This window comes from Molossus molossus, unplaced genomic scaffold, assembly GCF_014108415.1.
Source record: "Molossus molossus isolate mMolMol1 unplaced genomic scaffold, mMolMol1.p scaffold_m16_p_15, whole genome shotgun sequence".
NCBI classification, from domain to species: domain Eukaryota; kingdom Metazoa; phylum Chordata; class Mammalia; order Chiroptera; family Molossidae; genus Molossus; species Molossus molossus.
The window spans coordinates 16,590,924-16,615,738 of NW_023425350.1; the positions used below are offsets into that span (position 1 = coordinate 16,590,924).

A 24,815-nucleotide genomic window follows, 5' to 3' on the forward strand; every position below is an offset into this window, starting at 1 on the left:
GGAGGTGTTTTCTGCCCTGATCCTTTCTTTGGCTCCTAATCATAACAGCTCTAAGTTGACTAAACTTTCCCTCGTACAACCAGAAATGAGGTCGTATTACGTTGGGAAATAAAAGAAGCTATCAGCAAGAAAGAAAAAGTCCTTTAAACAAAATATCCATATCTGAGGCCGTTCTACATTCATTGAAACTTCATAGACTCCAGGTAATTATTAACCATAAAAATTTGTGTGTGTTTTTTCAAGATTTTTGGTCTCCTTTCCTCCTGAGATGGTTGAGATTTTATCTTTTTTGTTTTAAGTGAACATAGCTTTAATCGTGTGCCAAGGACTGTTCTAGCACTTCACAAATATTAACATTCTTTTTGGCTTTTACTTTTGGATGAACCCTTATTCCCCCTTCCCAACTCACTCCCAGGTGAAAAGCAGTCCGACATTACGTGTTCACTTAACATTGCAGTCATTTTCCCCAACTATTCCCCGACTGTCTACCCTAGTGAGAAAAACCCCCTCAACATAGGCCTCCCACGTGGGGCTCTGCCACCTTCATTCTGTCCCTGCCCCGGCATTAACGAGTGCAGCCTTGGGCAAGGCGGTGCACCACGGGGCTCCAAGCTGAAAGGGCAGAGTTGGAAGGTCCCAGTGTAACATTGGCAGGCGTCTCTATCTGGTTCTGCAACAACATCCCACAGACTGGGAGGCTGCCTGGCGGAGTGCCAGGTGAGGAGCGCCCAGGGAAGGCGAGGCTGGAAGCGGCATCAGGAGGAGAGGGGATAGGAGCCGACCACCACCCGAGAAGCCAATTAGGATGCTGTTCAGATGATGGGTGCAGAAGGTCTGGACTAACACACAGGACTGGATGCCATAAGATACTAAGGATAGGAAAGAGTGGAGAAGGACTCTGTGGTGTGGGGACCTGGAGGTTGGGAGAATAAGGACTGGTGTAGACCAGAGAGACAGTTTGGGGTATGGAAGGATGGAGGCTGTTTGGGCATGATATTGTCAGCTATGGGACATCTGTATGGAGCTATCAGGTAGATAACGAACCTGGGGGATTGAGGCAATACGACAGAAAAATATGTGACATTTGTATGTGATAACGTAAGTGCCATAGAACAGGAACTTTATTCACTAATGTATCCTGTGCATCTAGAACAGTGTTAAGCACATAACAGATGTTCAATAAACATTTGCTGACTGGACCATCAACATAAACCGCTTTTTGGGAGTAAGGTAGACACCAGATTTCATGGGCTTAGTGAGAGAGGAACTGGTTTAGAGGCTGGGATCCCAAGAGGCAAGGGGAAAAAGGTGTTAAGAGTGGACGTGAAAGAGTCTAGAAAAGGCTGGGAAAGCTGTGATGAATCCACAGGAGATTGATCAAAGGGTCACCGAGTTGGACTCAGGAGGAAGTTAGACACTGAGTTTGTGGTAGGGTTGGGGAGGCAATGTCCAGGGCGGAGCCTTGGGCAGGCCTGTCACCCACCCTGAGGAACCCTGCAGGTATCAATTTCTTTCTCCTTGGGGGGCCCCTGGTCAGTTACCGCCAAGTGCTATTGCAGATTTGCCCTGGGGAGTCAGCTTGTAAGGCGCTAGCTTACTGGCCAGCTGGGGCAGTCTGGGGACTAAGCACTTGGTGGACTCTGTGCTGACCCCACGTCCATTTATTCACCGTCTTTCCATCCGTTCATTCCTTTACCAACAGTTAGTACTGAGCATTGACTCAGTGCCAGGCTATGAGCTGGGTGCTGGGAGGCAAATCTGAGGAAAGCAGTGTCTTCCCTCGAGGGCGACCCACAGATCTGTCATCTGTAGGGCACTCTCCCCTGCCCCCCATCACTGTGCCTCCCAGAGGTCCTGTGTGACAGTCCAGATCCTAACCCTGCTCCCAGCTGCAGGTGGGCAGGGTAGAGAGGAGCAGGGAGGGGATCTCTGGGCAGACGTTGGTCATGGCAAAGCAAGTTGGCTGTTATAGGGTCTCAAGCCTACTAATTTTGGTAAGCTTCGACTGTCTTATTTCCTGGGTTTGGGCCCCTTTTGTTTCTGCCTAGGTTTTTGGCTACAGTCCTTTTAAAATTTGGTTGAGCCAAAGGAAACGAGAATGGAATTGAATGTGCAGACTGTTTGGGTCAGAGAGAAAGTCAGGCAGTAAACCCTGGCACCAGATGCCATGGGCACAGCACCAAATGGGAGAGGAAAACTCAGAAGGGGTGCACCTGGAGACCCACCTACACAGTGCTTTCCTGTTCTATTCTGAGGGTCTGTTTTAAGAATGGAAATTGTTCTGTTAGAGAAGCCTGCAGCCTGCAGCCTTGGAGCGTAGCTCTAATCTAGGGGAGGGGAGGCTGTTGGTGGCTGCCCTTTCCTTCTCCCCAGCAACGAGGCGCCCACTTAGAAACTGGCCACAAAGCCTTCCCGAGGGCATGGGAGTTCTGGTGCTGCAGGGGCGGGGGCCGGGAGATGTGCCCTTCCCAGGGTGGCGAGCATGGCCTCCAGACTGGTGTCCGGTGCAGAGGGGTCAGCTCCGACACAGAGACCTGTCCTCTGAGTGAGCGTTTCCCATGCCTGGTGGGGACTGCTCCCTGGGGTTTCAGGATGCTGTAGGCAGGGAACAGCGAGGGGCAGAGAGAGGGCAGGGAGTGATGAAGGAGAGAGGCACCGGCCCTGGCAGCCCAGGGCCCTCCTTCCTACCCATTCTCCCCACACTTCCTCTCCTTGGTCCTGGAAACAGGGTCTTTGTCATCTGCGATCCCAGCTGCATCCACAACCTTGGGCTCTGCCCCACAGAGGCCTGGGAACTACCCAACACCCCCAGAGGGACTGAGCTCCTGGCAGAGATGGGGAGGCCCTGGGAACTCCCCGAGTTGGCGGGGAAGAGTCCTTTAACTATATAGGAAATTCCCTGAATACGGTTCTCCACGGAGGTGGGAAAATCTGCCGGGAAGAGGGGCAGGGGTTTCCCACCCTGACTCAGGTCCTGAGATTCCCTCCAGAGCCTTCTGGCTGCCTCTGCTGCTACCATGGCACAGGCCTGGGGTGGGGGTGGGGGTGCTGCTCCCCCTCTGACAGTCTAGCTCAAGGCAGCCAGGATGGGCCCACAGCTGGTCTGCGCTGAAGGCCCTGAAGGGAGGAGGGGAGTGGAGGACAGGGCTTTATCACCCTGCTCTTCCTCTTGACCCGGACCGATTGCTCCCCTGGCCTGCTGGGTCCTCAGTCCTCACCCCTTGGACGGGAAGTTGTGTGTGCCCCTGCAGCTGGCCCAGCAGTCCCCCAGGTAAGCAAAACGGTGAGGAAGGCAGGGCCTAGTCCTCTGCCAGGATGTTCCCCACGCTGTCTCTGCACCCTCCCATTCTGGCTTTTCTGTCTGGCTCTTTGGTCTTACATCTCCTGCGAACACACCTAAAACTGAACCCTCGGGGACCCCCTGTCCCCCTGCCTCCTGACCACCTCATTCTTCTCTGGCTCTCCCTCTCCTCTGGCCCCTCCGCCTCTGGCCCTCTCTCCCCAACCCCCTGGTTAATCAGCTGTGTAATAAGCTGCCATGGCTGGGCTGGTAGATGATGAGCCTTCCCTGCTCTCAGCCTCCGCCTCCCCTTTATACTGTCCCTTCCAGCCCCTTCTCCTCGCCCCTCCCTCCACCACCTATTTTATCATGGAAGGGCTCCCCGAGGGAAAGGGCCTCTGGAGAAGCCAGTGGAGGAGGTGCGCTGGGGAGATAACAGGGCTGGCGCAGGGGCTCCTGCAGATAAGGGTTTCCTGGGCTCTCTTGGGGATGCTGTGTAAACGAAGAACACTCCCATCCCCTTTCCTTGCCTGTCCCTACAGAGCCATGCCTGGAGGCCGGTAGAGAGGCAGGGGGCAAGGAAGGACAGCCGGGGCTTAGCGTAGTCAGAACTGAGTTTGGATCTCAATTTGGACAGTTATTTGCAGCATTATCTTGGGCAGATAAGCGTCAGTTTCTCCATATGTAACATGCAGACAATATCCACCTCAGTGCTTTGCATTAAGGGTTAGTTCAATAAACTCTGGCTCCTGTCCCTGCTGTCGGGGTGCTGGATCGCCCTGTTCCCCTGAAATCTCTCCCTTGCATCTGGGACTCCACCCAAACCCTAACCCTTTCCCACAGGCCCTTCCCACACCAGGCGCACTCACACCCACAGTGTCGTGTAGTCCCTCTTTTCATAATTAGGAAAGCTGGAAGGCAAAGAGATGAACAGTGACCAGAGTATTAGTCAAGAGCTGAGGCAGAACGAGGAGCCAGAGTCCAGAGCCCCAGGACCTGGCGTGCAGCAGCAGCAGGTTGCTGAGAAAGGGCGAGAAACTCAGCCGGGCAGAAGCTTCAAAGGGACCCGAGTGGGAGAGCCTGGCTCTGCTCCTGCCCCTGGCACTTCATAGGAGACCTTGGGGAAGTCCTTTTCCCTCTCTGAGCCTCAGTTTCCTCTTCATCTTGCAGGGGGTGGGGCAGAGATGAACTGCATGCTTCGTGAGATCTCTTTCTGCCTTGATCAGTCTGTCCCCTCCCCTGCAGAGCAACCCAGCACTGTGCACATAGGGTGGGCCTTCAGCCTAAGGCTGTTCTCAAGGTGAACATCAAGTGCTCATGTCCCCCAACCTCCATTTCCTCACTCTTCCCCACCCCCTTCCTGTCGCTTGGGGCCTATAATCAATGAGCCGTAAAATGGGAAAGTATCAGGAACTAGCAAAGCGTGGAGAGCAGCTGGGGCAGCCTCCATGCTCCCAGGGTGATGGGCTACCAGCCTGTGGCCTTGGCCCAGCCTCCCGCGTCCATCCCAGGCCACCAGGCCAGCAGTGACTCACCCAGCCTGGGCCCAGGTCCCCAGTTAAAGATCAGAGTGGGGAGGCCTATTTCCAACCAATCCAGAGGCTTCACCTTAAAAAGAATAACGGAATCTGTGTGCACTGGTGTGGAAAGAGGCAGCCAGGATGTATGGTTGAGTCATAAAAGCAGGTTACATGATGAAGTGATCTCATTTATGTGATTATATAGAAGTGTTTGTACACATATAAAAATATGGGCAGGGAGATTCCAAGCTGTGAACAACAGCTATCTCTGGGAGTAGGTTATAGAGGAAACATTCGCTTTCGACTTCATGAACATTTCCTGTGTTGAACCCTTAAAACAAGCGTATACTTAATAATATGCTTTAATCATAAAAAGGAGATAATTTCATAATAAAGATATTGCCATTATGGGGGCGGGGGCTTGCAGAAATATGCATGGGTTGATAAAAAATGCTCAGTGTCCTTGCTTCGGGCTGGAATTTTATCAGCCTGGGGTGGGAAGGCCAGTGAACTCCTACTGATCCAAAGCACTAGATCTAAAATCAGAGCACAGTTTGATTTTTAAAAAGCAGAAATCAATCCCTCAGTGAGTTTTGTTTGTAAGATAAAATCTGTCAAAATATCTGATACTTAAGGCACAGGGAGAATAACTGTAGAGGTCCTTGCCGTCCACAGCCCAGACCTAGACTCAGGGTTGGGTCAGTCAGGGCTGAAGGCCCCATCCCCAGCCTCAGACTGCTGGAGAACCCAGATCATGTTAGCACTGTGGTCCAACCACTCGCCCCAAAAGGGATGCAGTCTCCCTCCCACCAGCCCAAGGCCCCCTTGGCCGGCAGGAGCCTTTAGGAATGACTCTCCAGAATCCCTTGGCTCCTCGCCTTCCAGCCTTCTCAAGTAACCCGGCCCAGAGCACAGGGGATGCTCCCTGAGCCAAGGACCCAGGCTGGAGCATGCTGTGAAAAGGGAAGGTGGTGAAGAGCCTGGCAGGTTCCAGCCTACATTGCGGGAATGTGTATTTGAAGGTGGAGAGGGTGGAGGGGCTGGGAAGGGGTCAGAGGGCTGAGGAAGGTCGCTTGGACTCAGAACTCTATTTCCCCTCCTGAGGAGTCAGCACAGGGGCGGAAAGATGCAGTGAGACACACGTTTATTGGTGGAGCTGCAGCAGAGTCCTGCCTCTCTGGGATAGCCAAGGGCACAGCACCAACAGAGGGATAGACACAGACCCCCAAATGGACACATGGATGGTGTGGACTCATAGCAACCACAGCGAAGCCACACAGGCACAGAGACACACAGGCCACAGCACCAAGAAACACACACATACACACACACAGACAAAACCACAGGGCCAGAACACACGGACAAAGTGCAAATCTTGGGGCTCCTGCATAGACAGAGCGAGGGCCACAGGGGGAGGGGCCCCGGCTGACTCCCCCAGGCACAGGCACACCAACAGCACACAGACAGGCAGATGCCCCAGCCAGCCAGCCTGCCACACAGATGAGCTGCATGGAAAGGATGCTCGTGTTCCCCAGGCCACAGGGAGCTGGGACGGTGAGAATTCCAACCCCTCCCCACTGCACTGATTCCCTGCTCAGCCCAACTCCCACCCCACTCCCCACCCCCCACACACACACTTTGGTCTTGCCCACTGGGGCTTGGGGCTGGGGAGTTGGCAGGTAGAAAGAGGGAGAAAGGAAGGATTAAGGCCCAGCTCAGTCCCTTCTCCACGAGCAGGGAGGCAGCTGCTGAGAGTCCAGGGCTGAGCCAGGGCCTGGCAGTGGGGAGAAGGCAGGGCCAGCTCAGGCTTGGGGGGGGTCCTGGCAGCGCTGGCACTGGGCCATCTCGGGCTGGTACTGTTCCACCTGCAAGGTAGAGCTGGAGAATCCAAATCGGGAGTGGAGCCTGGACGTGGCTTCAGCCAGCACAGCTTCTGGGTCCGCAGTAGAGTCTGTGGGAGAAAGATACAAGACAGCAGGTTCCCAGGGGAGCTGGAAACCAGGCTGCGGCCAAGATAAGGACCGCTGGGGGGGGGACCCAGGGGCTTGCACAGCATTCAAGCCAGGTTTCAATGGGGAGCTTTATTTGCTTTCTGTGTTGTATGAAATGCATAAAAACATCAAAGAAAAGGTTGGAGAGACACCCTGCATCAACCGGGCTAACACACTAAACTGTTCTTATGTTTCTATTCTCTTCTGCTCTTTGGGTATCAGGATACAGCTGTATTTCAGCAGTCAGGCTACCCAATTTTCCAGGACAACCCAGATGTTAAATATTCGGTCCCATTGTCCCTCTAGAGCTATCATCAAATATCCCACAAAGTATATTTCTGGCATCCAAATTGCATGTCTCTGATTGCTTCTTGCATCTGGAAGAAACTCAAAAAATCCTTTGTCAGCTTGTGAGTCACCATATATATTTTTAATAGTTGAATCATAATGTAGATATAATTTTATATTCAGCTTTTTTCCTTTTAGCATTATACCATAAACAGTTTCCCTAGTTGCCATACAGTCTTCATAATCATCATTTTTAGTAGTTACATGATACCCCACTGAGTGGAGGTGCTGGAATTTACCTAACCATGTTCCATCCCTAGTACTCAACCCACGCAGGTACTAGTGATCTTGTAAAGGGTTCCTGGTTCCCTGCACTACTTTAGAGGGTGAGACAGAGACAGAGACAGAGACAGAGACAGACAGAGACAGAGAGAGGAGAAAGAGACGGAAACAACCCCAGGGATTCAGGCTGTCTGTCTTCCTGTGTCTGGAGGCGGAGGGGAAGGAAGGCACGTTTCTAGGAATAACTGGCTGGGGCCAGTGTGGACTCACCGATGGCCAGGTGTGCTGAGGCAACATGGTAAGTGAGCGTCAGGGACCACAGGTGTAGTTCATGAGCTGCCCGGACTCCTGGTACTGACAACAGTGTATCCCTCACTGGCTCAAACCCCACATTTCGGGGGGTACCTGCAAGCAGTACCCACCAAGCCTTACTTCTGGGGCTGCTCCTGCCCAGGGGCAGCCCCCACCAGACTCCACCTCCCCCATTCTGTACCCTCTCACCCTTTTGACCCCACAATTCACCCTGTGCTTGAATCCTCCTTCCAGCAATAGGCCCCGTGACCCTTGCCTTCTCCTCACACTCAGAGAAAAGAGAGGCGCCCAGTGCTGGAGTGAGGTCAAAGGGGGCCCGAGGGGTGGGGAGCAGTGGGGTCTGACTCACCTTCCATGAGGACACGGAGAACATCTCGGAGGGTGGGAGCCGTGGACCCAAGGGCACAGACAGAGAAGAGGAAGGTGCTGATGGGGTCAGCTGCCTTGCACTGAGGCTGAGGGAGAGAGAGACCCCTAAATCCAGGAATGAGGAATTTTCAGAGGAAGATCTGATGGCACCCCAGACAATCAGGACGTAAGAGGCCCCTGAGAGCCCTGCTCAGGGGAAAGGGACATGACCCTAGGCAGGGGTCCTGGGAAGCCAGGAGCTGGATGGGAGGAGGAGGCTGTGGGTCCTGGGAAGGAGAAGATGGGTGTGGAGCTGGGGGAGGTCAAGACTGGGACAGGCATGATGGACGGTACCTTGAAGTAGATGAGGATGGAGGCGGCCAGCACCCCAAAGCTCTGTAGGAGGTCCCCCAGCACATGGACAAAGGCTGCCCGGACACTGGTGTTCCCCAGGGACAGGGGCTCCGAGGGCCCCTCCTCCAGCGGTGCATACTCAGCCCCCCTAGACCCGTGGCTGTGGTGGGGCCCAGCCTGGTGCAGCACAAAGGCCATTCTGAGGGGGAAGTAGAGCAGCTCAGCCCAGGGGCCTGCTGCCAGCCTCCTCTGCCTATTTCTACACCTCCTCCTCTCACCTCCCCGGGAGCTCTTTCTTCATTCACGTTCTCCCTGTTTTCCCAGCCCCAGGAAGAAGACAACATTGTCCAAGAGAGAAAAATAGTGCAGCCTGGAGGCAAGAATACAGCAAGTGGGGCCAGAGATTTGAATTCAGATGCTGGCCCTGCTACTTAAATAGCCTGGGTGGTTGTGAGCTTTAAATGAGATAATACTGATCAAAGTCCCCAGCAAGAGGCTGGTACACAGTAGGACTTTAACAAGTGTCTGTTGACTCTGAACGTTAGGTCTCTAGCCCAGGTGAGAACTGTGTGTTTGTGTTGCCTGCCTGTCTGGGAGGGGAGGGCCAGCTCTCCCAGCCTGGAGGAGGACCACTTGCCCTGAACTCCACATGGTGCCTGCTCCATACTGGAACGTACAGTAGATTGGCACAGACTGCGATGCTGGCGGTCAGCAGCATGGCGCCCCCCTCGATGTGGTAGTCGCTGTGCAGCAGACGGATGAAGGCCAGGTACAGGAGGATGCCAGTGACCATCCAGAGGGAGACCACAGAGGCCAAAGCCCCCAGAGTCTCTGCAGGCAGAGACAAGCTATCAGACACCTGCCCGGGACCTTTAGAGGTACCCTCTGGCAAGACTGGAGGGTCACCAGCTCATGCAGAAGCCTTACCTGAGCGATGCCAGCCAAAGGTCATAGTGCGGGTGGCTGGACGGGTAGAGAGCCAAAGAGAGAAGAGGCTGCCCATCATACTGCCCACATCTGCCAGCAGGTGGGCTGCATCGGTCATAATGGCCAGGCTGTGTGCTAAATACCCACCTGCAAGGGTAAAACAAGGTACATTTTCTGTGTTGGCATGAAATGAGAGTGGGGGATGTACACTGAAATGTGATCTGTGAGTTTTCACTGGTGATGGGACTACAGCTGGTTTTTATTTTCTTCTTTTCACTCATCCACATCTTCTAGTTTTTCTACAATGACATATGTTAATAACAAGAAAATAGGGCTTTTAAAAGAGCAGCTATCACCCCCCCCCAAAAAAAAACAGCCCTGGCCAGTTGCTCAGTGGTTAGAGCATCGGCCTGCTGACCAAAGGGTCGCAGGTTCGATTCCCAGTCAACAGCACACTCTTGGGTTGCCGGTTCAATCCCCAGCCCTTGTCGGGGTTGTGTGGGAGGCAACCAATCAGTGTGTGTCTTTCACAGTGATGTTTCTCTTTCTCCCCCAGTCCCTCCCATTCTATCTAAAACCCAATGGAGAAATATCCTTGAGTTAGGATTAACGACAAAAAAAAGAGCAGTTATCACAGAAGCCAGCCCTGGGCCTCTCCCTGAATTTCCCCTGGTGCTGTCCTTCACTCTCCCCCACTTCTGGAGCCCGGGGCACCCAGCTCCCAAGTGCCAGCCATCCCCATCCTCTCTGCATCACCACCAGGAACATCCCCGGGATTCTGAGTGTAGTGGGTTAGGCAGGTGTCGGGAGCACAGGGGTGGAGGAGCAGCTCTCCAACTTACCAACCACCTCCCCAGCCATGAAGATGCAGCACACGGCGCAGGCGGCACACAGCTGCCTCTGCGCCCGCAGCCTCTCAGGGGTGAGACCCTGTGGCAGGGGGTCCCTGTGGCAGTGGTGGGAGGCCATCTCCACAGATTTGGGCTCCTCGGGGAGGGGCTCTGTGAAGAGACTGAGGCAGGCAACATGGTTCAACTGAGGCCTGGCCCCCGGGCTGACCTGCCCCTCCCTTTCAGATCCTGGATCCCGAAGACGGGCCCACCTCTCACTCCTTCCCAAGGCCTGGTCAAACCCAGGACCTCGTGGACAGAGGGCCACCTGAGAGATGGGCCTGAATGAACACTCAGATCCTGACCTTCCTTTTCTTTGCATACACAGCTGGAAGGCATCTGAGAGATGGCTTAGTCTGACACCTTATTAAAGAAATTAGAAGTATGAGGTATACATCTATTGGACAGATGCAAGAGAAAGGGTCCTCGTGCTTTCTGTCTGTCTGACTGTGTCATCCAAGATCGAATGGGGGAGCAGAGTGAAAAAACATGGAGTTTTTACAACTCAGAAATTACCTTGTAAACAGTTGAGCCAATTTTATTCCAAAAAAGAATCTAAAACATGAGTTTATAAGAGAAGTGTTGGAAAATGATTCCCCTGTACACCTTGTCTTCTGATTAATTCTACTTGTAAAAGCTTTAGGCCCTGGCTGGGTAGCTCAATTGGTTAAAGCGTGGTCTCAATATGCCAAGGCAGCAGGCTACATACAAAAATCAACCAATGAATGCATAAATAATGGAACAACAAATCAATGTTTCTCTCTCTCTCTCTAAAATCAATTAAAAAACAAATAAAAGCTTTAGGAGAGAGGACTTATGGAGGCTACACAGTTAATTAGTGGTAGAGCTAAGATTAGATTCCAACCAAGTCAGTTCATTATGACAGGTACCATTAGGCATACAAAATGAGCAAAATCATTAAACAAAATCCTTTCTGGTCTCTGGGAGCTTTTGGTGGACACAGAAAATGTATATGCAGAGGGTAGCTATAACCATTAGAGGAGTTAAACTGCTATCAGGGCTCAGATAGAGAGATACATTGATTCTAACAAGGAAATCAGATTAAAATGGAAGGAGGCACCCGAGTAGGGCCTTGAAGGACAGGGACGATTTTGATAAAGATGAAGTGAGCTTACCACGCAGAGGCGATATGAACGGAAGGTGGTGTGCAAGTGTGGGGCAGGACTCAGCACATGATCCTGGCCTTCGTGCCTCCGCTCCTGGATCTTTCACCTTTCCTCTCTAGACATGGCGGAAGTGGAGCCCTTTCAGGGAGGAGTGGAATGTTGGGACCCCAAAAGTCTAAGGTTCCTGGCACAGAGAACTAATGCCCAGATTCCAGAACTGGGTTGTCTTGGGGAAGACGGTGTGCACACAGCTGTGGCTGGCAATGGTAGCAGTAGAGACATTGTCTTTAGAGTCTGCCCCACATTAGCTGGACTTCAATGTGACCATAGGCACTCAGCAGAGGCAATTAAACTGCACAGTGCCATAGGCCTCCCTTGATAAATGAATGCGGCTGAGGGCCTTATCGGGGGGTGCCAGAGGCTGAGCTCAGGCTGACTAAGATTTAGGTCCATTCTGGCCCAATTCTCAACCCCACTACCATTCAATCTGAACCTCAGCAAGAACAGAACCATCCACAGAATAAAGGACCTAAAAAGAAAAATACAGTCCTAGAATACAGGACAAGAATACCTATGAGTGAACACGAAGGCTCTAGGTAGAAACATGATCACAGTAGTAAAGTGGGGAGGGGTGCCTATGGCCTTCTGGCTGAGGAAAGCTCTGTCAGGTGGGTGAATCGAGGGAAGTGGGGAGACCTTGGTGTTTGTAGGGAAAATTCAAGTGCTGGTAGGTAGTTTATTGGAATTCCCTTCCAAGACTTAGAATCTGGATGTGCATGATTCTAGGTGTGTTTCCAGAGGAGATGAGGGTGGCTTTGAAATCTATCCTCATTCTTCGGTGAGGTACGCCAGGCAGTGTACACATGCCGAAGCCTAGTCTAGAGGGAGAAACAGATGTGTCACAAATGACTTACTAAACAAGGAGAGGCTAGGGGCAGGAGCATCATGAACAAAGGACTTGGAACACAGGGGAGGGAGTAACCAATTCCAATGAGGGTGAGGAGAACTTCACAGAGGGAGCGATGTGGAAGATGAGACCTAGGTGGAGAAGGGGTATCCACACACATGGAATGACAATGACAAGATATTCAGCGTGGAGTTTAAGTATGAAGAACCAGGGGAAGGGTGGAGGAGAAAGGTGATGAACTTTAAGAATATAAAGGGAGATACACTGATTGATTTAACATATCTTTCCTGGGCCCTGCGATGACCTTGCTGATGTACCTGTTTGGCAGGAAGAGAGAAGATGGAGGGGTCCAGAACAGACCAGGCCAGAGGCTCCCCGCACAGAATTTTAGAGGAGGGGCAGGTACGTAGGGAAGAGCCTCTTTCAGAAAATGCTGCAGGATTTGGTGACTAATGGTCAAGTGAGAATGAAGATGAGCTGGGAGTCAGATGAGGGTTTGAAGAGCAAACAGAGGCTGAGTAGCTTTGGGGCAGTGGGTAAGATGTCTTTTCTGGTTCTGTAAGGCACAGTGCAACCAATCATCAAGACAGCCGCCCATCAACAGGCTGCTTGCTTCCTTTTGTTCTGCAGGAACTGGGCCCTAAAGAACCTCATTGTTAGTATGTGGGTGTGTATGGGGGGGGGTGTACACTGTGTTTAAGGGTGAAATGAAGGCAGTTTTCTCTCCCTAGCCCCCGGAACCCCCAACAAACAACAAATAATATTGAGTGGGGTAGAGAGATGTAGGGAGGGGAGATGATCTGAAGCAGAGTCAAAAGGGTATGGGAAGAGATGCCAGGGCCTCGGCTGGAGCCCCCACAGCTGCACACGTCTGCAGTCCCTTGCCGGAAGGAGTCAGACGGGAAATCTTGCCTCTTTCTGCTCCCCCACGCCCCACCCACTCAGGTTAACAGCCCCCACTCAGAGAAAAATCCAGAAACACACGGAGGCACCCTATGAGACAAAGGGAGAGGACCTGGGACGGAAACAAGGATTGGGAAGGATGAGAAAAGGGACAAACGGACGCTTGGCCAACAGACAAAATGGCCAGCGGAGGTGACCAAGGAGGACCAGGTTCGGCAGTTCCGAAAGACAAGGCGGACAGGGCCCGCGGGACGCGGAGGCGGTTCTGCAGCCACCCCCGGCCCCGCTGTCCCCGCCGCTCAGCGCGCCTCATTTCACACCTCGCCGCCCCCGGCCCCGTCTGTGTGGAGCCTGGAATACCCCCTGCCGCCCAGACCGCACCTGCTCCTTCCTTGTCGCTCCTCGCTTCCTCGTGCCCACCCGCCCCCAGGGGCCTGGAAGACCCGCTGCGGAGTCCGGGCCCTTCCTCGGGCCGGGTGCCCACAGCTGCCCACGGCTGGAGCGGACGCTCTGAGCCCGAGCGCGCGGAGGGAGGGGCCGGGGCCCTGCATATGGGGCTCCGAAGCCTGGGCGGCGAGGTGCTCGCACCACCAGGGCCCCGGAGCAATGCGGACATCGGGGCACCTGGCACCGACTGCCGTCCGACGGAGGGCGGTAGCTCGTAGGGAAGCTAAACACAGCGGGGGCGGTGGAGGGGTCCCGAGGCTTGGGGGGCAGGCCCGGGAGAAAGAGGGTATCCAGGAGGAGGCGAGCGGGCTGCACAGCGGCGGGGGTCGGGGCTAACTGGCTGGGCGGGCCGGGGTCTCGGTGTGGCCGCCGAGGAGGGAGCTGCGCGCCACGAAGCCGAGGGAGTAGCAGTGCGCTGGGGCAGCCGGCCCGGGCCGCGCCGAGGGAGACAACGAAATGGACGGAGGGCAGGAGGACGGCACTCCCCGGCCGAGGGCTGGCCCAGGTCTGTCCTACCTCTTCAAACGCAGGCCGCCACCGGCGTTGCCACGGTCCCGGGGGCTCACCAGGCGAGTAGTCTCCGAGCCCACCGTGGCGGGAGAAGGCTCCATGTCCTCGCGGCCCCGACCGTCTAGGCCCCACCGAGGGAGGGGGAGGCGGGGCCGGCCCCGTGCCAAGTCCAAGAGGCCAGCTGACCCCCAGACTCCCCTCAGGGCAGTGGGGCCACCAGAGTATTAGGAACTGCGGCGACTGTGGCGCTGGGAGTCCGAACTGCAGATCCCGCGGCTGCTGGAGCCCCGCCCCGCGTGGGGCGAGCTCCCCAAGCCCCGCCTCTAGGCTCCCAGGCCTCCTCCCCCTTGCCTAGGCCCCGCCCCCGCAGCCCCCACTCCCCTCCCCATAGCGAAAGCCCAATTGCCCAGCACTATTGCCAGGTAGGGGCAGCCGGAGCTCACACAGCACCCAAGCCGTGTTCTAAAGAACGCCTAATTTCTATAGTCCCGCCCATTAGGTGGATCAAACCCGCCCCCACTAAGCCCTGCCTACCGGTTCCAAACCAATTTCCTCAAGCCTGGGGACCTTAGGGACCGACCTTCATCCAAGGAACACTGACACTTGTAAGCCCGTGTGGGGGCGTCCACCCCTCCGCCATCCTGTCATCTCGTGACCTGAGTCCCCTACACAAAGGCAGAAACAGGTGTGGACCCATTACCTATCCCGAGAGGACCAGAAAGAATGTGGGGAGAGCAGTGTGATACATCTGGGAGAAGTCCAGGGACTCTGGCCAGAAACCACTCTGTGGAGGATGTGGGGTCAGAATTCGTGAGCTAACTCTGCTGCCAAGCACTGTACCGTTCATTATCATTTATTTTTATACAGAGACTTTGGATGACAAAAAGCTTCCTGCTCTCCTTCAATCTATTATTATCCCTATATTTTGGATAAGCAAACTGAGTCCCAGAGAAAGAAGTGTCCAGGATTATGCAGCCGGTGTATAAAGAGTTGGGGCTAGAATTCCATCCTCTGTACCTCCTGATTCAGGACGCTACACTTGTCACTCAGAATTCTGGAGCAGCTAAAAGGAGGGGGGAGCGGCGCCCCATCTCTCTGGGGTCACAAGCCACTGTTCCTGGAGGGAGGTTGCAGTCAGCTTGCCAGCAGGTGATTCCTTACCTCAAACCTGTAGTACTTCCCCGGCATTACCTCTTTTGGCCTCATTTTAACTGAAGCCCTAGGAAAAGAGTGACTTACAGCAAAGTCGGTGGCTGAGCCTGGAGTTGAAGTTTCAAAGGCTCAGTGCTCTCTGCCCCTCATACCTGCTGTCACTGTTGATTGAAAAGGGGTGGTGACTGGATTGTGCACATCAAGAAGTGACTCTCAGTAGAGCGGAGGGTCCGTAAGAGGAGGAGAAAGAGTGAAGCATGGATGGAGAAACATGGAGGGTGGAAGTGGTTATTAAGCCTAGGCAATAAACCCATCAATCACGTCCTTCAGAACACATTGGGCGTCCTGAACTTAGGGACATTATTATTCCAAACAATGACACCGCGTGTACACTTCCGAAAACAAACAAACAAAAAATAAAAACTGGAGCACGGGCCAGATAGAGTGGTTGGAAGTGATGGGGTTAACCCGGGAGAGCTTCGCGGAGGAGGTGAGGCTTGAACGGATTAGACAAGCAAGTCGGGCAGCGGGCTGGCTGTTCTGGCGAGGAAGAGTGCAGCTACTGCCAAGGTTTGCGGGCGGCGTGTGCGTAGGTATAGTACTGCACCCAGGAGCCTTGCAAAACCGAAGAATGAGAGGGTCTTCGCTAGCCCTCTGCGCTCCGCCTCCACCCACGCTGCGCCGGGGCGGGCGCCAGCCTCTCCCCGGTGCCTTCACCCTACTCCCTGCTCAAGGCCCAGCCCCAAGCCGACGCGCGGTTAGGGGGCAAGCGAGGGGCTGGCGTTCTCCTTCCAACCTCCGCGAGGCGTGGGACCTCAGCTCCTTCCTTGGGTTGTAGGGGGGAGCGGACAAACTGAGGCGGCGGGAGGGAGAGTCATCAGCTAAGGTCACCTTGTTGGTCCGTGTCAGAGCCAGCGTGGAACTCATGTCCCCGCCCGCCTTTGCCAGGGCCCCAGGCACGTCCTGCCTGACGCCGTCGGTTTTCTAAGCTCCGCACCGGGCCTGAGGCTTCCCAGATTCTGAGAGCCTTGGAGCTGGGGCGCAGAGGGGCCACGGAACACTACAGGGCTCGGATGCGATAGCTCCGCCCGAAGTGGCTGGGGCGGGTGAGCTCGAGAACAGGAAGAAACCGCTGGGCCCTATGCAGGAGAAGGGGCTTCTTGGGCACGCCTCAGCTGATGACGACAACAGAGGACTTGATAGTAACAACTATGGCTTCCTCCGGGATTTCCCTTCTTGGGCAGCCCCGGGCGCCAGGACCGCAGCCCGGGGTACTGGGGGTGGGGTGAGGGGAGATTGCGCAGACGCTGGCACGTGCCCGCCCTGCTGCTGGGACGAGTATGGAGCAGGCGGGGACGGGAAAGGGGCGTTGGAGCAGACGGATGACAGGGCTACCGCTGTGGCTCCCTTGGTGTCGGTGTCGGCCCTTGGAACGTGCTGCCTCTGGAAACCGGGACAACAGCGTGAGAATACCAACAGTTGTTTTTGCTTGGAAATTTATGCAAGAAAAGCCTGGCAGCGAAACAGACTGCTTGCACCTGTTTCTCAAAGCCCCATCAAGTGGCTGTATGAAAATCTTTACAAAGCGGCCCCCTGAATGCCTAGCCCCAGGAAGGCATTCTGCACCTGATGAAGAGCTGAGACAATTACGCAGCAGTTAGAAGCACAGTTTAGGGATCGTGCTCTGTATGAAACTGTAGTCTTGAAAGAACTATTCATTTAACATTTACTGAACAAATTTCTTGCCATGCACCTTGTTATACCATAGCTGGGGATTCCTGGTGAACAAGACAAATGTGTTCCCTCCCCTCCTGGCTTTAACTTGATTGCAGAAGATTCTGACTTTTGCAGCGTTTTGTTACTGATATGCCCACATTCTCTTACTGCCTGTCCTGTTCTGCCTCAGATATTGATCTTCCCTAAAGTGAGTCCTTAGGCCACTCGTTGTCCAAAAGGCATGATGGAGACAACAAGCCCTGGATGCTTCCAGGAAAACAGGTCAATGGCTGTTTCCAGATCAGAGGGTAGCAGAGCAGGTCAGAAGGGGACTTTGGGGGTTGGGAGGGAGACCCAGGCTTGACCAGTTCATATTCGCAGAGAAGAAGGGTAAAGCCCTGCGGTGAGGTCAGGATTTAGGCTGGCTAGATACCTCACGAAAGATTTTGAATCTAAGCATATGGGCAAGGGTTAACACTTGAAAGCTCTAAGCCAGGTTTAAGGGTATACACAGAGGCAACCCTGTGCTCCATTCTCTGCTCAGGTGTTACTTCCAGGAAGCCTTTCCTGACTCACCCCAGCAGGGTTATGTGCTCTTACCTGGTGTTCTCAAAACTCACTGTGCTTACGTGGTGGTAGCACTCACCACCACATTTAAGGAAATCAGTTGCTCTATCTCCTCACTAGAGTACAAGCCCACTGAAGGCAAGAATTGTCTCTCATCACTGTGTTCCCAGCACCCCTACTGGCTGACACCTTGTCCTCCGAAAAGCCATCCCAGAAAGGAGGAGCCCCATGTCAGAGTAAAAGTAGGATAAAGGAAGCAGGATTTTATGTTATTTTTTTTTTCTTTATTGATTTTAGAGAGAGAGAGGAAGGGAGAGGGAGAGAGAGAGATAGAAATATTGATGAGAGAGAACATCAGTTGGCTGCCTCCTGCGTGCCCCCCACTGGGGATCAGGCCCACAACCTGGTCATGTGCCCTGACCAGGAATGGAACTGGAGATGTCTTGGTGCATGGGTCAAATGCTCAACCACCGAGCCACACCGGCCAGGGGAAGCAGGATTTTAGTTGGAGATAGGATGAGGGACAGCTGCAGCTTAAAAGTTACCTCCTCTGAGCCTTTTGTAGTTCTTAAGTATGATGATTGGGTGTTCACACTCTTGTGTGAGATGTGCCTCCCACAAACCTTGTTATGACTTTGGCACATTACCTGTCTGACATATAAATAAATTAATAAATGTCACCTCCTCAGGGAGGCCTTTCTTGACCCCCAATGTTATATTCTGATTGAGCACGTGTTCTTCCTTAGTACTTATACCGTAATTAAATTGTGATTTGGGAATTGTTTCTTAACTTGGCTTCCAGGATACTGTAATCTGATTTTCCTCCTACTTCACCAACTGCTTATCTTCAGTCTCCTTTGCTGGTTCCTCCTCATCTGCTCAACCTTTCAATGCTGGGGTAGACCAGGACTTGGTCACCCTCTTCCCTTACCACCTCAATCCCTTGGGGATATTACCCAGTCTCAAGGCTTTAACTACTCTCTAGAAACAGCAAGAAGCAATGGTTGTTGAAGCTAAGTAATGGATACTTGGGGAATTGTTGTACAATTTTATTTTTGTATGTGTTTGAAATTTTCTATTAAAAAGACACATTTTTAGTCCTGGCCGGTTTGGCTCCGTGGTTTGAGTGTTGACCCGCAGACCAAAGACTCCTGGGTTCAATTTCAGCCAAGGGCATGTACCTTGTTTGCGGTTCATCCCCGGCCCCAGTTGGGGTTGTGTGGGAGGCAACCAATCGATGTGTCTCTCTCACATCGATGTTTCTCTCTCTCTCTCTCTTCCTCCCTCTCTTCCTCCCACTCTATCTGAAGGTAAATGTAAAAATATCCTCAGGTGAGGGTAAAAAAAAAAAAGAAATGTTTTTTAAAAGGCATCAGTATAATGAGTTGATTCTCAGATCTCTCATTTGAACTCCATATCCAATATCCAGATGTCTAATAGGCATCTCAAGTTTCATAGCCTAAAACTGAGCTCCTGATCATCATTCCCATCCTCAAACTTCCCTTTTTGGAAGTCCTCCCATGTCAGAGCATGGTAACTCCCTCCTTCCATTTACTCAGGCTAGAAACCTTAGTTAGAGTTATCCGTGATTCCTCTGTTTTCACCCCACATCCAATCTGTTAGCAAATCCTGCTTCCACCCTTGTTCAAACCACCATCGTCTGTAGTTTTGATTATTACAGGAGCCATTTATGTTGTTTTCCTTTTTTTTTAAAAAAAAGCCCTAGCCGATTTGGCTCAGCGGTTAGAGCGTTGGCCTGCGGCCTGGAGAGACCTAGGTTTGGTTCCTGCTAAGGGCACGTACCTCGGTTGCAGTTTGTCCCTGGCCCTGGTTGGGTCATGTGGGTGGCAACCACTCAATGTGTCCCTTTCACGTCGATGTTTCTCTTTCTGTCTCTTCCTCTCTCTCCCTCCCACTCTATCTGAACAAAAAAACAAAAAAAATGTCCTTGGGTAAAGATAAAATATATATATATTTTTTTAATTGATTAAAATAATTTTTTTCCTTATTGATTTTAGAGAAAGAGGAAGGGAGAGGAAGAAAGAGATAGAAACATTGATGAGAAAGGACATCAATTGGCCACCTCCTACATGCCCCCCACTGGAGACTTGGCTCACAACCTGGGCATGTACCCTGACCAGGAATCGAACCAGCGACCTCTAGGTGCATGGGTCGACGCTCAACCACTGAGCCACACTGGCCTGGCTTAATTGATTTTTTTAGAGAGAGAGAGGAAAGGAGAGGGAGAGAAACATGGATGTGAAAGTGAAACATTGATGGGCTGCCTCCTTCACACCCCCTACCCAGGATTGAGCCGCAACCTGATCTTGTGCCTTGGCAGGGAATCAAACTAGCAACCTTTCAGTGCACAGGACAATGCCTGACCAATTGAGCCACACTGGTCAGCGCTGTCTTTCTTTTTTTTTTTTTTTTTTTTTTTTTTTGTTAAGGTAGAGTGGGAGGGAGAGAGAGGAACAGAGAGAGAGAGAAACATCGATGTGAAAGGGACACATCGAGTGGCTGCCACCCGCACAACCGACCAGGGCTGGGGACAAACTGCAACCGAGGTACGTGCCCTTAGCGGGAACCGAACCCGGGTCTCTCCGGACCGCAGGCAGACGCTCTAACCGCTGAGCCAAACCGGCCAGGGCGTGTCTTTCTTTTTTTTAACCCTTACTGCCCTATAGTCTATTCTCAATCCAGTGGCTAGACCACACAGGCCAGATTTCATCACTCCCCCATCTCACTCACTGTCAGCCACAGGCCTTCCACTGGCCCTTCTGAAATCATTTCATACTATTCCCACCTCACTCCCCAGCCATTCTGGCCTTGATGCAGGTCCTATAACACACCAGGCATGTTCCACCCAAGGGCCTTTGCATTTACTCAACTGTTTGCCTGTAATACACTCTGCCAGATTCTATTCACCCAAGGACCTGCTTCAGACCTTGACTCATATATCACCTTCTTAGGTCCTATCTGCTTAGTCTTTTTTTTTTTTTTAATTCTTACCCCAGGATATGTTTTTCATAGATTCTAGAAAGAAAGGAAGGGAGAGCGAGCGAGAAACATTAATGTCAGAGAGAAACATTGATCAGTTATCCCATATGCGCCCCAACCAGGGGTCAGACCCACAATCTGGGTGTGTGCCCTGACTGGGAATTGAACCCGCGACCCTTCGGTGTATAGGATGTTGCTCTAACCATCTGAGCCACACTGGCCAGGGTTATCTGCTTATCCTTTTAAAAATTGCAATCTCACCCTGGCTGGTTTGGCTCAGTGGTTGGGGCATAGGCTTGAGGACTGCAGGGCCACATACCTGGATTCCAAGTCAAGGACACATACCTGGGTTTTAGGTTCAGTCCCCGGCCCCTGTTGGTTTGTGCTGGAGGCAACCAATTGATGTGTCTCTCTCAGGTTGACGTTTCTCTCTCTCCCTCACCCCTTTCCTCCCTTCCATTCTTTCTAAAAATCAATGGAAAAATATCCTCAAGTGAAGATTAACAAATAATAAATATAAAATAAATAAATAAATAAATGTGCAATCTCCCTAAAAAATTCTGTCTCCATCCCTTGCTTTATGTTTTTCCGTGGCCATTATTACCCCTAACATACTATATATTTTACTTGTTTCATTTACTATCTCCTCCCACCAGATTATAAGCCCCATGATGACAGAAAGTTTTGTCTGTTTTGTATACTGCTGTATCCCCAACATCTAGAAGTGTCTGGCACATGATAGCACCCAATAAATATTTGCTGACGATATTAATGTCTTCCACACTAGGCTATAACCTATGGGAGCAGAAAAGAGTTTGGCCAATTATCATTGTATCCAAGGTACTAGGCATATAGCAGTGCTTAACAGATACTTGTTGAGTAAGTGAATTGATTAACAAAAAGGACAATTCATGAGCGGAAATGGTGGGAGAACAATGGTATAGGAATGTTTAGGTGGGAAAAGACCAGTCTGAGTGTTATGGAAGGTTCACTTGAGGGAAACAATAGACACTAGTTTGGAGGGGTAAGTTGGAATGAAGTTGTAGAGTTCACTGCTGGACTTAAACGGTTGTTTTGTACACCACAGGCTAAGACCAAAAGCGGTAGCGATGGAAGCAGCGCTTTGTGAACACGGATCTGGTAGCAGGATCCAGGATGAAACTGGCAGTAGGGAGAGCAGTCAGGAGGCTAGGACACAGTCATTGTGATATGGAAATCCTTCATCTGGGCTGCTTCCAGGTCGTGGAAGCTGAAAAGAAGGGACAAATAAAAGAGCCATTTGAAAATTAACCAGACTTTTTGGACTGCATTTGGGGAAAATAATGAATCCACAGCCCAGTGATGTTTGGGTTTCAAGCATTATTATCTTAGAAAGTCATAACATTAACATAAATAGAGAAACCAAGAGGAACAACTTGGCTGGGGGCAAGATCATGAGTTCAGATTTTAGAGTGTGGTTTTGAGACCAAGGGAAACTGGTGTGTGGATGACACCAAACGGACACTAAAGCATAGTCGTGACGGCTGAAGCCATAGGCATAGACAGCATCTCTGAAGAAGAGAGGAGAGAGCCCAGCAGGAGCTTCAGGACAAAACCATATAGAATATTCATGGTCAGGAGGTGAAAGAAGGAAGAGGATCCAGCAGGGGGAGAGAAACTTACCAGAGATGGAGGAGGAGAATCAGAATAATGCAGAGCTGCAGAAATGAAAAGACGTGAAGTTAGTGAAGTTGGACAGAAAGGAGAGAAGTGATTTATGTTGTTTCCCAAAATATAGCCTGGAAGTCTACCCGTTATTCCTCTGTGTTAGTAAGAATTAAACAGGTAAAGTAGTATAGTCCTTCCCACTGTAAGCTGAATTACAGTGTTTTAATCAGATTGCTTTCCACCTAACCCTTAAGGATAAGATCATTTTATGGAGGTATTGGTTTTTATTAGAAATGTTGAAAGGAGAGGAAGTGAGAGAGGTAATTTTGAAGTTCTGACTGCTTGGGGAGGACTGCAGGGATATTTTGAATAGCCAGAAAGCAGCATGAGGATCCTGGGTAGGGGAACAAGAAAATGGGGTTCTAAAAAGCTGAGAAGGATACAGAAAGGAGATGGAAGAATATCAATTACAATTTGCAAATCTTAAAGAAAGGAGACTTATTTTTCCCTTCTTCCCAGAGACACAATGAAAAGTAATTTCTCTCTTTACAAAATTGGAAGGAGATAGGACAGAAACGATGATGATGATGATGATGATGATGATGATGATAAAGATAAATGATATAGCACTTACCATGTGCCAAGCACTGTTCAAATGAAATACTTAAGAGGTAGACCTTATTATCTCCATTTTACAGGCGAGGCAGGTGTGCCCTGGTAGCCTGCCCTTAGGTCTGCAGAGTCTGGGGTTGCAGGTCAGAGAGCACGTGGGTATGAAGTATCTTTCTAGCTGGAAACCCTCCACCTCCCACCCTGAGATGTCTGCTCTGGGGAGGCCAGGCAGACAACCTGGGATGGTGATATTTTTTTGGTCACATGTAGAATACGTGCCTTCAACTGGGGGGAGGGGGGGAGGGACATTTCCTGACATCATCCATGAAAGGAGGTGAGTATTGATTACAGCTTTGGCCTGTCTCTAACCTAGATTTTAGAGAGAGCCAGTATGTATAAGAAGCAGTCACGGTACAGACACTGAACTTGGAGTCAGAAGACTTAGATCCGGACCTCACTAGTGGACCTTGAGCAGGTCAATCTTTATCCCCGAGCCGCACTTTCCTCAACTACAAAATCAAGGCATTGGGTAAGAATTCAGTCTCTGAGGTCCCTTCCAGCTTAAAAACTGCACAATTCTAGAACCTGGTGGTTGGGGATGACAAATTATGATCTCTCTCTCCCACTGCATATGTTTGAGAGCATGATATTTTGGGTATAAATATGCCAGTGTCAGCTGTCTGTAAGTGTGCATTCCAGCTATATGACTAAAACTTCAGTTGTTTGTGGGTAAATAAAGGATGCTTCTTGGTTTTCTCCAGGAGAGACCAAATGGCTCTGTAAGGTAGTAAACTAGAAGATCCCTGACTCAAGGTATGGTAAGAGGGCAAATAATCCCAGAACAGGTTTTAGGCTGTACTCATTCTTTAGCATACTTATTTTTGTTTTTTCCATCCTTTTTAGACCAAATCTAATTTAGTTTTGACATCAACCCTGGAAATGACACAGGTTTATATAGAAGAGAAAAATGAGACTCGGAGATTATGTGACTTGGCCCAGATGACACAGTTTGTCAGAACCAGAATGAGTACTCAGAAATAGGGTTTTTGACTCCTGGCTTGTGTGTTCTTCCTAGTTCTATGTTGGGTGTCAGAAGATACATTGTGCATAGGAAACAGAGCCAAAGAGGGTCTGTTTCTAGGTCAAGGCCAAGTGGAAAGCCTCTGGCTGAAGGATACCAGGATGACTTGCCTGCTCTCTTCCCACCTCTGCAGCCTACTGGCTGCAGCATCATTTCAGTTAGAGCAGAGGATCAGAAACTTAAAGATAATGGCTATTTCAAGAGCCACAAACTATAATTAGAATTAATTAAAATGTCAGAGGGCAATGATAAGAAGTAATAACATTCTGTAGCCTCTGGCAAGACATGAAAGGTATTTACTATTCTTTAGAGCACCTAATATGCCCTCTTCCTCAGCACTCACTTCTATAAAGCAGGGATGCGATCACACAGGGCTGTCTGAGGATCAAAGGAGATCATTGGGAAAAAGGACCTCTTTTCTCCAGGAGAGACTAAATGTGAAAAGATGCACAAAAGTTTGCTAGTTCATTCAACCAGCCAATATTTATTGTGCACCTATAATATTCCAGGAACTGTGTTAGGAACTGGATGAAGACTAACACAAACAAGAAACAAGAAGCTCAGAATCACCATTACCATCTCTCCTACTACCCTCCTTTCTCTTTGCCTCTTGCTATGGGCCAACCTCTGAGTCTACACTGAACCAGCAGAGGGCTCCCTCCGCTGTAGCTTATTCAACAATCATTAATTTGTTTACTGTGAGCCAGCCATGGTTCTAGGTGCTGGGGATACAATGGTAAACAAACAGGCCCTCATGGAGTTCACTGTCAACTGGGAAATACAGATGTTAAATAAATCGACATGCCAATAAACATATATTCACAAACCACTGTGAGGATATGATGAGGTGGGGGGAGAGGCCTCTCTGAGGAGGCATGAAGCTGAGATCCACGAAGAATGAGAAGTTGTACAGCAAACAGCCCGGGGAGGAGTCCTCCAGGCCAAGGGAGCACC

General features: G+C 51.2%; 1 protein-coding gene and 1 non-coding gene across 6 annotated transcripts; one reads left to right on the forward strand and one right to left on the reverse strand.

Annotated features, from left to right (window-relative positions):
* Nucleotides 1–5,934: 5,934 nt before the first annotated feature.
* Nucleotides 5,935–14,328, reverse strand: SLC30A3 (solute carrier family 30 member 3). Of its 5 annotated transcripts, none has more exons than XM_036263004.1 (8): nucleotides 14,093–14,199; nucleotides 11,329–11,434; nucleotides 10,145–10,314; nucleotides 9,303–9,449; nucleotides 9,053–9,206; nucleotides 8,376–8,552; nucleotides 8,023–8,128; nucleotides 5,935–6,751 (listed from the first exon to the last, which is right to left on the reverse strand). In XM_036263004.1, the coding sequence occupies exons 3-8, from the start codon at nucleotides 10,269–10,271 to the stop codon at nucleotides 6,395–6,397; spliced, it is 1,068 nt and encodes a 355-aa protein (XP_036118897.1). In that variant the 5' UTR covers nucleotides 10,272–10,314; nucleotides 11,329–11,434; nucleotides 14,093–14,199; the 3' UTR covers nucleotides 5,935–6,394. The 5 variants fall into 5 exon arrangements, with proteins under 5 accessions (XP_036118897.1, XP_036118894.1, XP_036118895.1 ...); XM_036263002.1 differs by lacking the exon at nucleotides 11,329–11,434 and adding an exon at nucleotides 7,632–7,766 and having other exon boundaries at nucleotides 6,403–6,751; nucleotides 8,376–8,574; nucleotides 14,093–14,328; XM_036263003.1 differs by lacking the exon at nucleotides 11,329–11,434 and adding an exon at nucleotides 7,632–7,766 and having other exon boundaries at nucleotides 6,492–6,751; nucleotides 8,023–8,147; nucleotides 14,093–14,312.
* A 3,746-nt stretch (nucleotides 14,329–18,074) lies between these two features.
* LOC118631311 lies at nucleotides 18,075–18,178 on the forward strand. The gene has a single exon (XR_004959794.1). It is a non-coding gene; the product is annotated as a small nucleolar RNA U13 (small nucleolar RNA).
* Nucleotides 18,179–24,815: the final 6,637 nt, after the last annotated feature.

Bases quoted from the DNA above. Each gene is read 5' to 3' on its own strand.
- SLC30A3 (XM_036263001.1), bottom strand. From the start codon at position 14,187: ATGGAGCCTTCTCCCGCCACGGTGGGCTCGGAGACTACTCGCCTGGTG. The intron at 8,553-9,052 runs GTACGTTCCAGT...GTGCTGCACCAG, and splicing joins GCAGTCTGTGCCAATCTACT to GCTGGGCCCCACCACAGCCA. The intron at 8,129-8,375 runs GTACCGTCCATC...TCTCTCCCTCAG, and splicing joins CCATCCTCATCTACTTCAAG to CCTCAGTGCAAGGCAGCTGA.